Source organism: Pseudophryne corroboree, chromosome 7 (genome assembly GCF_028390025.1).
Source record: "Pseudophryne corroboree isolate aPseCor3 chromosome 7, aPseCor3.hap2, whole genome shotgun sequence".
NCBI classification, from domain to species: domain Eukaryota; kingdom Metazoa; phylum Chordata; class Amphibia; order Anura; family Myobatrachidae; genus Pseudophryne; species Pseudophryne corroboree.
In genome coordinates this window covers 53,197,674-53,210,815 of record NC_086450.1, presented here as the reverse complement: position 1 = coordinate 53,210,815, position 13,142 = coordinate 53,197,674, and the positions used below count along the sequence as shown (strand labels likewise).

The window sequence follows — 13,142 nt, the reverse complement described above, 5'->3', positions numbered from 1 at the left end:
AAACTTCCATGTTGAATTCTGCGTTCTCCAAAATCCCTTATGAAACAGAAATAAAATATAGCTATTCGGGAACAAACTGCATTTCTAATAAACATAAGCAAAGTTCCCAGTCATCTACTTATTTATATAGAACTGCAGCGCTTACGATGAGCATCTCTACATTACTCAGATACACAATAGAAAAGGTTTAAAAATGGCCTTATAAAGAGCGCAGTATGTATCACCATATCTGGCGTTAATAATTTTATTTATTAATTCACCTAAAGCACATAAGCTTAAACAAATCACATAAAAAAAATAATAATAATTAAACTCCACAAATTTATAAAGTCTGAGCTCATATTTACAATTAAAATAAATAAAAAAAAACCTAAAAAAAAAAAAAAACCTCTTACTCCCTGCCGGGATTAAAAATACTTTGATTTCGGACTCCCAAAAAGTTATTTATTTATTCTTTCATATACATAAAAAGAACTAAATTAAATTCTGAAGCGCCTTATGAAATGACTAAATTTTAGTAGTAAGTAAAAAAAAAAAAAAAAAACACAAAACACATTTTTGTAACCTAAAAGGGCAGATGGGGTATCTGCCCTTTTTAGGTTACAAAAAATGTGTTTTGTGTTTTTTTATTTTTTATTTATTTATTTTTTGTAAATCTGTGCGTCTATGGATTAGAATGGTATGGTGGTCAGAATTGCCTGCATGTCCGTGGATTTTATTTTCATTCTGGAGTCAGTGGCACAAGTGTTATATCCTGCAAGTTTAGTTTTAGGTACCAGGCTTTTAAAGCTAGCGGCTAAATCTGCAAATCACACCAGCTCCTAAAGCTTATCGGTAACTAAATTTGGGCCACCATGTATGCATTTGTAGAGGTTTAGGGTATTGGTCCATATTCTTAAAAGCAGGTTGGTTTGGCTTTTGACTAGACAGTCCCAGGTCTATGTTTAGGACTGGTTTATTGGATTTTGTTTGGCACCTTTCTGTATCCCCATGTCTAAAAAAAAAAAAATTAATAAATTTTAAAAAATTCACTGGGCGCTAAGCAGAAAAATGTGATGTCTGGCAGCTGTAACTGACCCAAATATATCTAAATAAGTAAAGATGTGGCTTTTTACAGTTTCGTTGAACAAATAAGTTAGTTTAAAAAAAAAAAAATCCACGCTCTACTTGGTCAGTCGAATAACCCATGCTTGAGTCACGTAAAACTTCTAAAACAAATGTTATGATCATGATTTATAATCTAAATAAAATAAGGTGTATTAATAAACGGGTAATCGCTGTATAATTACTGTATATCAATATTGCAGGTATCACACTGTACTCAAAAGTCGAAGAAAAGTCTTCTAATGTTGCCTGTGTAGTTATGTTATATGCATGTACTTGGGAAAGTTGCGTGGTTTATGGTACTGTAACAATCTATTTGGTGATGGTAAAATACTTTCTGCGGTTATCAATAATAGTCGGACTCCTCAATTATAGTCAAATTGTTGGTGTGATTTATAATCAAGCCTGATGACCATTGGCTTAAGGAAATAATGAATGAATGAATCTGCAGTCATTGTAACATATTCCTAAAGTAGGCATTAAATATAAGCCTCCAGTGAAAAAAAGTTGAGGGGAGTCATGGATACTCTCATAGCTGGATCTCTGTGACTGTGATGGTGTCCTGGAGCTTCAGTGTCTGCAGTGCTTTGTACCCCCGATAGAGTGTGATCTGTGATCCGCTGCCAGGGACCAGCTCTGATCAGCCCCTTGTTTATGATCGGCATGTACTAGTGCAATAGTCCGTCCCCCAACTCCGTGCCAGTATAAAGGTGGAGGAGCTTGGCCATCTGTAAAGTTCTTTGCGTCTCTCCCCACTGCCTGGGGATCTCTGATTCCCCCATCGTCCTGGTTTACTGCAGGGAATCGCAACTGGACATTTCTTCTGGTTGAGAAGTTATTTCGGCAAAATGTTCATGTTGGTGCTTTTAAATAAATGTGTATGCCTATTGGGTCCAGGTAATGCTGAGCTTCTGGTGGCGTGTTTCGTTATTCGTATTGCTTCACATTGGGTTTTGGTGCTTTATTACTTTTCTTTAGAGTCTCTTCACATGTTAATGTTAACGGTCTCTTTAATGTGTTCCAGTGCTCTCCCCTCCAACCAACCTGCGCCTGGTCAAAAACCCAGATTCTGTCACTCTGAAAATCTTTTGGGACAAAAGTACATCTCCAGGTAATGGGTTTAGTTTCAGCAGTTGCACTCCTGTGTTAATTTTGTGCACTGTGGGGCTTATTTTTAGACCCCCAGATCTTTGGTTTCTGTGTGAAACCCCTGCATTAGTTGAATAGATGCTTGCATTAGTGTAAGGTAGTACATCTGCTTTCCACGGATGACCACAACTACAGCCACTTTGCTTGCGACTATGATCATAGATTCTTTATAAATGTATTTAACCACTTGCCTGGCTGGTTGCATCATTTGCAACCACACTAGTCTGTATGTTATCTGATCCCTTTGAAAACAGTGTGACCGGTCGTAAACACAGGGTGGCCAGAAGCCGGAAGATATTCTTCTAGCAGCTGCCAGCCACAGAGACCTCCTGGTCCCATTGCATCCCTGCGCCCTCCCTGAGTGGCTGCTGTGCTGCCAATCACCGGTCAGCACGGCAGGACCCCCTCAGCCCCCATGGGCCGATGGGGAATGCAGTGTTCCAATGTTTAAAAAAAAAAATATATATATATATATATATATATATATATATATATATATATATATATATATATATATATATATATATATATATATATATATATATATATATATATTTTTCAATCATTTTAGATATTTAAGTAAATGATCTTGACCTAATTCACCAAAAAAAACCTGACCATTTATGAGCAGTTTTTGGAGAAAAAAATTGCCAGTTAAGTGGCTAACCTAAAACTGAATGGAAACCACGTACAGGTCACCTGAAGCTTGTGGTGTAGGAACCTATAGTATAGTGATAGCTGGTGAGGCGTTTGGTGTGCAGGGCTGATCAATGTTACTGAGAAAAGAGCAGAGTTGCCAGACGTCCTTATATGATTGCTTGGAAAACATGATCTACAATATGTACCCAATCTTCTTTCCAGGAGTTACAGGGTATAGAATAACCTCCACACCCACAGACAGGCTGCTGGGATTTCCCACCGAGGAAGACGTTGACGCTAGTCAGGCTTCCTTCATTTTTGAGAGTCTGAGTCCTGGTGTGGAATATAATATCAGCGTATACGCAGTTAAAGGAGATGACGAGAGTACACCCCTGTCTAAGATAATCACGCAAGGTAATCATGCACTGCCCTGTCAAAAAAAAAAAAATGTTTTTTTATTTATCTACTCTATAATTACTTATGAATAGCCCTTGGTATTGATGGTCTGTTTACTGCAGCTCCTAACATGAAACTCGTCCTGGTCCTAAGTCTGTCAGATATTAACAAATGTCTTTTTTACTTCATCGTTTTTTGCTCAGTGCTTTCTCATTTTGCTTAAAATATGTTGTATCTGCACTATGCATCTATACTGACCATAGTCACTTTCTAATAATAGACTGATGCAGTATCAAAGCTCTCAAAGCATATAACATGTCTTACAGAGACTATCTGCCTTGCACAAATGAGCACGTCTTATTCATCAGACCTAACCTCCCCCTGCCCCCTTTACAGTTCTAAGCCCCTATTTTATCCAAACTACAATGTTCCTGGGTTTATAGTCTTTGTAGAGGGGTGGCTTTTCTATATTCCTGTGAGCAAGCAATCTTTTATAGATTACTTGATAAAATGTAGTGCATCCGTCTATAGATCAGGGGTGGGCAATCTGCGGCTCTACAGCTTCTGTTGCACTACACATCGCAGCATGCCCTGCCCATTTTAGCAGTCCCTGATGGCAGTACATGCAGGGATCTGTAGTCCCACAGCAGTTGGAGGGTCACTTGTTGCTAACCCTTGCTATGGGATCCGTTCAATGTGCCAACTGACTGTATTACAGCGGTCAGGATACCGACGCTGGAATCCCGACGTCTATAGATCAGGGGTGGGCAATCAGCAGCCCTACAGCTACCGTTGAACTACAAATCGCAGCATGCTCTGCCCATTTTAGCAGGCCCTGATGGCAGAACATGCTGGGATGTGTAGTCCCACAGCAGCTGGAGTGTCGCTTGTTGACAACCCTTGCTATGGGATCTGTTCAGTGTGCCGGCTGTCGGAATACCGACACCAGAATCCTGACGGCCAGCAATGCCGCCAGCTGGAATCACAGCAAAACATGACTTTTCCCACTCGTGGGTGTCCACGACACCCATAGAGTGGGAAAAGGTCCTGTGGCGAGGACAGTGAGCCTTCGAGCCCGCAGCTATAGATGCAATCCTGCTTGCTTAGAAAGGTGGATTCTAGTTGATAAGTATTGGTAGTAGAACGGCTACAGGCTAAGCATTATTTGAGAAATTCTACAGGAGGGACAGAAGGTGGCGCTGTATCTTATTGTGCCACTGTGTAGTCTCTCTTTGGTGTGACTGTGTAATGTCTCCTAGATTCTCGTTCATCAATGTTATGAAATTTACATGTAATGGTCACTGTAGCGTTTATCCCACAATTTTTCCCTGTATGTTTTGAGGGTGGTGGTAATTAGATGGGCCCTGTAGTTAAAGAAATAACCCTGCAAGCTCTATAATGGCTTCTCTCTGCGTTGACATACTGGTATGAGCTGTGTCAGTACCTAACAAGATGCTGATTGGTTTGATCCTGCAGCTCTGATCTAAACTAATTGTAGCGCTTTTGGGGCTGGCTCTCCTTGACAGTTCACTGTTGGATTATATACGTTACAGTGCTGGGGAGACAGGTTGAGGGTTCTCCTGAACTGCAGGGGAGCTCTGTGTGTCCTAGTTGGGAAGGGGGCAGGTTTCCTAAAATGGTTTTTGTTTTTTTTAGGTAAAAATTGACGTTTACTGTTAAAAAAGATGTACCTTACTAATCCTTGCTGCTGCGTTTCTGCAAACTGAAATGTGCCAACGTGTGTCTGGATTTTTTATTTTTTTAACCCTAAGAGATAATCCCTCATCTGCTGCAATCCTAGTGCTTTACGCAACTTGCTTGGCAGAGGCAGAATAGCTGTTCTATTTGTACTAATATGTACAATACAAATCTACCTGCAAATGATACAACATAACCTCTGCAGAAATACACACACACACACACACACACACACACACACACACACACACTTATTTTATTATTATTTTTTTAATTATTTATTTTCTATTATAATATAGATTTTTTTTATTTTTTTTGTTCTTCAACAAACGGGATGTTTTTAATCTGCATTGTGTACATGTACAACATAACATATAAAAAAAAAAAGTTTTGGAACGTGCTACAATACTATATTAGAGATGAGTAAGGATAGATCTTGAAAAAGGTAACCAGCAGTTTTAGCTGCAGCATGGGCACTTCAGTTGCTGTGGAACTACACCTACCAGCATTCCCTGACACATTTTTGACATGCTCTGATTAGAAGTTTGTAATGGGGCATGCTGGGAGTTGTAGTTCCCTAGCATCTGGAGGGCCCACCTTTTGCCTACCCCTGGGCTAGAGGATATTACCACTGTCAGCCCTTGACCTGCAAGTCCCAGTGCAGTTCCTATTGAGATTTTAATGTATATTAAGGTTGATGCACAGAAGTATTGCAGTGACTATGGGTAATGGTCATAGCTATTCCACAGCCTGTGCAGAGGACGGTTCATCCTGTTTGAAGGGGTCTACAAAATGTCAGTATTTTACCATGTTGGTTAATTGATAAAATACCTACTTTCTCAGTGGAGGAACCAATATTTGGGAACTGCACCAATACTCCTAAGCGTTTAGTACAGGCTGAATATTGGTTTAGCCCTTCAGTAGGGATATAGTTGGCTTATCTACATTGAGAATGTAGATGGGGAGAAGGGGGGGCAGTGGTATGTCGACCCAGCATGCCAACATGGCCGTAATGTGATGTAAAGCATCCTCTCAATGACTGCTTTAAATTCCTAGAACTGCCACAGTTGTGCTTCCCTACGTCACATTACAGCCATGTCGGCATCTTGGTATCATACTGCTGTCTCCTTCTTCTCTTTTTAACGCTATGAATGTCAATATACTTATCTATCCCCTACGGAAGGGCTGCCTTCACAATGTGTAGGAGAAGGTTCTACTCGAAACCATCATTCGAAGCCTTCTGTCCTGCCAAACTGAACATGACATGGGCTACAAATTGCAGCAAGATGTCAATTGATAACCGATTCTACGATACCAATTGCTAACCGGGCACATTGGTGGCAGCTGTTCACTGCATGGGAACTCTCGGCAAGCTTTGCCAATCTGTTCGCAGTAAATCATCAATTCCACTCGTGTTAATTCAATCAGACACACTTTGAGTATCAAGTGCTTTTAATTTTGTGTTGCTTTCTCGTAATTACCGGTGATTGTGCAAACCTTAATTGACATGCTTTGCTTCCTCCCCCCCCCCTGCTCCATACTCCTTGCTTCCTTGCGTCGCCCTGCCAGAGATCCCCCAGCTCACTGACCTAAAGTTTGTCGACGTAACCGATTCGAGCATTGATCTGAGGTGGACGCCGCTTAATTCCACCACCATTATCGGCTACCGAATCACGGTGGTTGCTGCAGGAGAGTCTGTCCCCGTCTACGAGGAGTTTGTGCACCCCTCACAGGGGTATTACAGGGTATCAGGACTGGAGCCCGGCATTGACTACGAGATCAGCGTGATAACGCTCATTAATGGTGGAGAGAGTGCGCCGACCACAATCGTGCAACAGACGGGTGATTGTACAATCTTTGCCACTTCATAGAGGTGGGACTGCGCTGTAGGTGTTCACCAGCAGGAGAGGCTCAGTAATTCGGGCTCATCACTTGGTATCAGGGGGCCTGGTTATACAGGGTGATTCAAAAGTCGCAGTAAACCCTTTTGTTTCAAAAACTGTGCAGGAAATGGTGAAACTGAATACTCCAGTAAGGTATGGGTGAGGTGGGCTATCTTTTTAGAGTATGTACAGAATATGGGTGCCATCTTGAAATCGGCCATCTTAAATCGAAGTCCGTTTTCCCATTTACTGTACAGTTTTTGAAACGAAAGGGTGTACTGCGACTTTTCAATCGCCCTATAGATAAACCTATTATCCAGAGCATGGTATATAAAAGAAGCTCCTAAAGAAAGCTGTTATCTTATGCTACGGTCATCTGATTGCTGTGCCTAGCAAATTTCAGAATGCTTATACAGTGTCTTGAAATTAAGACTTTGTGTGGTCTTCCACCAATTTAAATTTAAAAAAAAAGTTTAAAATTGTAAAATTTTGATTATTCATAGGCTGCCAACACTTGTACAAATTATAGCCCTTTACGTGTCTTGCACAAGTGTTGCTGCTGGTGACTTGCTTGCAGCGCTGTCCATTCTCTGCCGTGCATGCCTCTCTTTGGAATAATGCTAGCTGCTGTCTTCTGGATAAAGTATTTAACTGCATAGAGTATTTGTGTTACTCTAAATGCAAGCTATAGTGTGTGTGTGTATATATACAAACCTATTTTGGAATACTGAATTTGCATATGATGATTTTAATTTAAAATGTGTACTATATCTGGTTGTATGGTAACTAGTTATCCCCCAGTTGCGTCACCCAAAAACCTTCTCACAAGCTTCACAAACCGTGGTTCTTAAATGATCCCATATATCCATGTTCAGACAGCTTTGCTAATCGTAGGCTTCCCTGACCTTTAATCCCTTAAATCTCAGTTGATCATGTGAGTTCATTAATGAGGTCTTACTGTCCCATTTCCCAAGTACAAAGTAGGAATGCCAGATGTCTAAATACCTGGAGCTCAGAACACTATTTCTAAACGAGATCTTTGTCCATTCATTAGATCATCACAAAACCATTTCCATCTCTTGTGTCTATAAATAAAAAAATAATTAAATTCTATAGCTTGATGAGTTGAGTGGCTAAATTGAAACCATTAAGTACATTCATATAGATCAGGTGTTCACCAAAAAGTAGGTCCTAGAACAGCTCACTTTGTTGTAATCCTACTTAGCTGCCCTGACTCAAGGATTGGTTTAAGATATGACCTAACATGTTCTACCAAAGTAGCTTTATATAGCGTAGTTTGGCACTTTTTACTGCAGTTTCATTTGACTACTACAGTAGGTTTCCTGTTGGACTACCATACTTTGCTGTGTCTATGCATGTATTGAATTGTGCATGGATATTGTCTGGAATATTAACTTAATGTAACATTCTATTTCACTGTTGTCCTTTTTTAGCTGTTCCACCACCAACAAACTTGCGTTTCACCAATGTTCGCTCGGACAGTATGCGCATCACTTGGGCTCCACCTACATCTATGGAACTGTCCAGTTTCCTTGTGCGCTATTTCCCCGTGAAGAAGCCAGATGATGTTACCGAACTGACCATATCCCCAACAGACAATATGGTTGTTCTAACAAGTAAGACTGGAACTGGTATAGAAATGGATATTACTGGGTGACCCTAACACATGATGGCTTGTTTAGGTCATTAATATGAGACCTGGTTCTATATAAATGTTCTATGATCTGTTTCATATTTAACGTTCCTTTTAGCAAGTTTAACATTTGTATATTTGAATGCTTTTAGATTACTCTTTTTATTCTCCCTGGTGGTGGACCTTTGAACATGTGGGGTTAGCCACTAGAAACGGGAGAAATTGTTGCATTGTTCCCCCAGACTTCTGTGCTGAATTTTTATTTCCACCCCACTGCTTGCTTTGAAACCACCCTCATTGCTGTTGCAATGGGGCTATATGGACCAGGACATTTGAGTCCCTTTTTGGGGTTTTCATGTTCTCTCCCACTGGGGAAATGGTCTTCAGGGTAAACTAACCCTACTATGAGTGGTAGAGAATTTAGGGGTACTATTTTTGTATATTTTTTTTTTTATAACTGAGGCTTTGACCTCCAAACTTGAAATTTGCATTTAATATTAATTACAAGGACTGGCGTGTTTTGCGCATCATATTAGTGTCTCTTTAAATGTTGAGGCCAGACCATCTGAAAAGCAATGGGTTGCGAAAGCAGCAGCTTAATCTATCCCTTAGACCAAGGATTCCCAAACTCGGTCCTCAAGGCACCATAGCAGTCCAGGTTTTAAGGATATCCATGCTTAATCACAGATTTTTAAACCAAATTGGCTGAGATACTAATTAAGTTGCTTGTGCTTAAACATGGCTAGCCTTAAAACCAGGACTGAGGACCAAGTTTGGGAAATCCTGCCGTAGGCTTCACTGTGGCAGGGATTGATGTGAATGATAACATATAATCTACAACATGCTGCATAATATAAACGTAATAAATATAAATATTAAAATACAAGCATATATATATCTATGGTTTCCCTTTGTAGATCTTTTGCCATTTACGGAGTATCGGGTTAATGTCTACTCTGTTTATGAAGAAAGGGAGAGCACTGAACTTACTGATGTACAAAGGACTAGTGAGTATTCTCATCTGTCGGCTCTTCCAGCTTACCTGTTTCCGAACAAAATGGATTATAAATTAATATCTTGCAGCATGGCCAGTATAAGCCTTTTTTTTTTTTTTTTTTTTTTTGTTTGTTGTTGGGTTTTTTTTTTTTTTTTTTTATATACTGTAAAATAACTGTTCGAGCACAATCCTTTCTGTGTAGATAAGTTTGAACCATCAATGCACCGCTATGCCTCTTATATCTTGGACAGTATATGTGCCAGTTAGACTTACCATGTGGATCATTCCATAGGTAAATGTAGCTCTTTGCATAATATGGTAGGAGTATACTAATCTCCAGGTGAACGCAGTCTGGTTACTGAAATGTAATCATGACACCCATGTTCCACTTTTCATGTAAAGGCAAATCCGGGTTGGATTTATCAATGGAAAATGAATTCTAAAAAGGGAATGCTTATTAGTAAGACTGCATTATGTCAATCGAATGTAAAAAATAAAATAAAAATCTGTCTAATTTGTATCCAGGGTTAATCTGTGCCCAGATGCCTACACATTGCTTTGATGTGGCAACAGCTGCTGCTGTCTGTAATTTGCACAGAGCTGGTTGTCCCTCTGCCTCTTGCCAGCGCAAAATAACGGATGTTGGCTCCCAACCGGTAGTTGAATTCCTGGGAGCTGTAGATTCCTGCATTTCTATCAGAAGTCTAGTGTTCTGAAGCTGCAATCTACATCGTCTTTTGTTTATAGAGCACTTCTAGATTGTGAATCTTTACGGGAAAACTGGGAAAACATTCCAGTGTATTACACAACAATCCTCCTTAAAGGAGTTACACTCCAAATCAGGAACGTGCAAGGAGGCACTGGCTAGCACAAGAGCCAGATTTACATGCAATATGAGCTAAGGGGTACCTCTGGGCCAGTTACGTGCGGTGGGGTGAGGCAGAGCCTTTCCTGTTATACTAACGTTTGTGCCAGAGTTTTTACTGTATAAAGTATATGAAAAATACAAAGAATATGTTTGAAATATCTTCTTTGCATTATTCTAATAATTTTTATAACCAAAACTCTGGAGTAAAAAGTCTATGGCGGGTGAGGCAGTGCCTCACCTGGCAATCTTTTCCGCACATCTCTGATCAAAACTCACCAAAGTTCCAGGAGTTTATACTACTACACCTGTGTATAATGCCCAGATGTACGCTTTGGCTCATATATTGCGTGTAAATCTGTCTCTGGCGCTAGCCAGTGCCTCTGGAGCCTTTTAGCTCACCGCACGTCCCTGCTCTGGGCAGTATGCAAAGGTGCAGCTGTATAAACTCATGTAAATTTGGTGATTTTTGGTCAGAGTTGTGAGGAAAAGATAGGGAGGGTGGGGGCACTGCCTCACCTGTCATAGACTGTTTCCTCCAGAGTTTTGGCTATAAAAATGATTAGAATAATACAAAGAATATGTTTGAAATATCTTCTTTGCATTTTTCATATACTTTATACAGTAAAAACTCTGGCACAAACGTTAATATGACAGGAAAGGCTCTGCCTCACCCCACCACACGCCACTGCTCCAAATTCAATGAACCACTTTATTCTTTCTCTTCTGAGAATGTTTGTTTATTTTACCCAAACTGCAGTGTAAAGGGGGGTACTCACAGAGTGATCGCTGCTTAAAATCTAAGCAATCTGACCTGATCGCTCCGTGTGTACCCCCTACAGCGATGGCTATGTGCATCCCCATGGCTGGTGCTAGATTGGCCTGCCGTGCATCCATCCCCCCCCCCCCCGTCTCCCCCCCCGTACGCTCAGCACACATCGCGCTGTGCTGAGCGGTTCGCTCAGCACACATCTCTCCCACATCGGCCAGGGAGTACTGGCCTTAAAGATAACTTCACGCAGTGCAGGTTGTGAAAAGTTAGATAGTAAAAGGTGTACCTTTAGTGTAGGTTGTGCGTAGTGTCCATCCCCCCAGTCGTTGTTATTCCTCCATAAAGGTTTGCCCTTTTATACTTGAAAAGGCGTCCTACTTTATGCAAAGTATATTTGTGAAATTTCTGCAAAACTGGAGTATTCTGATTCCAGGTAGCCATCCATCCAGTTAAGGGGCTCATACAGAATGGGGGATGGGAGAGCAAAAAAAGTGGGGTACCATAATCTGACCGGAGAGGGTCAGTTCAGATAGGCTATAATCTCAGTGAATGGCTGGCTGTGACCTAGAGCATTAAATCGAAGTTTCAGAAATATTTTCTTAGCCTCACTGGGACTTTTATTTTAGTTGCTGTTTTATTTGGTTATTACAATTAAAGAATAGTAACACAAGTATGTGTATTTCTTATAGCCTTGGACTCCCCATCTGGAATTGACTTTTCTGAAATCACAACAACCTCCTTCACTGTACACTGGATAGCTCCCCGTGCAACCATCAGTGGATATAAAATCCGTTACCAGCTGGAGAGTGGAGCTGGACGACCCAGAGAGGAGAAACTCCCCCCTTCACGGAACTCTATCACCCTTACTAATCTTGTTCCAGGCTCAGAGTATGTTGTGAGCATCATTGCTGTCAGTGGTCCTCAGGAGAGCTTACCGCTTGTAGGCCAACAAGCTACAGGTATGCATGGCTTTATATGGTGGCCATGGATGGTTTCTCCATGGTCCCAGTCTTCCATCTCCTAATGAGACTATTTTTTTAATTTTAGTGTCTGATGTTCCAACTGATCTACATGTGTCGTCTACCTCCCCAAATTCTATCACCATTACCTGGGATGCACCTGCAGTTAATGTGCGCTACTATAGAATCACTTCTTCGGAGACAGGTATGCCAACAGTAGATTTAAAACATAACACGCCCTCATTGCACTGTAAATTGTGACTGAGTCAACCAACTAAATCAGCAGCTCTTCCGGCAAATCTCAAGCTGTTCGAGAACTGAAAAATGAGTACTGATAATTCTCTCTGCAAGGTGCTATGTAGTGTAGGAGTCATGTCTCCGTTTATGGAAAACCTTGACTATGCTCACTTTAAACAAGACTAAATGAGCTTCTATAAATAATCAGACTTATGGCTTTCTTCCTCCAATCACTTTGGCCCAAGGATGGAGCAGGTAGCGTGGTAAATCCTCCTCCCCCTCCTTGTTACTGAAATCTCACCAGGCACCAAAAAGTAACCAAGAGAAGAGTCCCAAAGCCTTCCATAGTGTAGCAACTTAAAATGAAATGATTCAATTTACATACAGATCACTACTCCATACATTTAAAGGAATATAAGTCTTTAATGCTTGTTTGGTGGACCCTCTAGTAAACTGATGGAAAGTGGACAGTCAGCACTTCATCTGGTTCCGGATGCGTGCTCCAAGTGGACGTACCTCTCTGAAGATGGAGCCTACCACCAACGAGTTTTGCCCAGCAAGGTTGTTAGGGATGGTTCCTTGATCTTGGTGCATTTAGTAGGCTAATTGTACATCCAATCGCAGCTAAACAGATCAGGGTTTATGAAGGTTCTATGGATGCCATAACAATACAAACAAAAGGGATTTCAAACAGATTATCAGAATATAGTGAACATATTATCAATTTATAACCTTGTGAAGCCTGAGCGAGTTTATATTTATGTATAAAAGAATAAACTATCCCAAAAT

General features: G+C 40.7%; 1 protein-coding gene across 5 annotated transcripts in view; it reads left to right on the top strand.

Annotated features, from left to right (window-relative positions):
- The window catches only part of FN1 (fibronectin 1), a 70,074-nt gene that overhangs the window by 37,713 nt on the left and 19,219 nt on the right, over positions 1–13,142 (top strand). For 3 of the 5 annotated variants that reach the window (XM_063933161.1, XM_063933163.1, XM_063933162.1), the window contains exons 23-29: positions 2,129–2,215; positions 3,115–3,306; positions 6,556–6,828; positions 8,324–8,506; positions 9,441–9,530; positions 11,847–12,116; positions 12,205–12,321. In XM_063933161.1, coding sequence (XP_063789231.1) covers positions 2,129–2,215; positions 3,115–3,306; positions 6,556–6,828; positions 8,324–8,506; positions 9,441–9,530; positions 11,847–12,116; positions 12,205–12,321 — 1,212 coding nt within the window. The remainder of the gene's footprint in view (positions 1–2,128; positions 2,216–3,114; positions 3,307–6,555; positions 6,829–8,323; positions 8,507–9,440; positions 9,531–11,846; positions 12,117–12,204; positions 12,322–13,142) is intronic. The other 2 variants (XM_063933164.1, XM_063933165.1) reach the window with 1 other exon arrangement.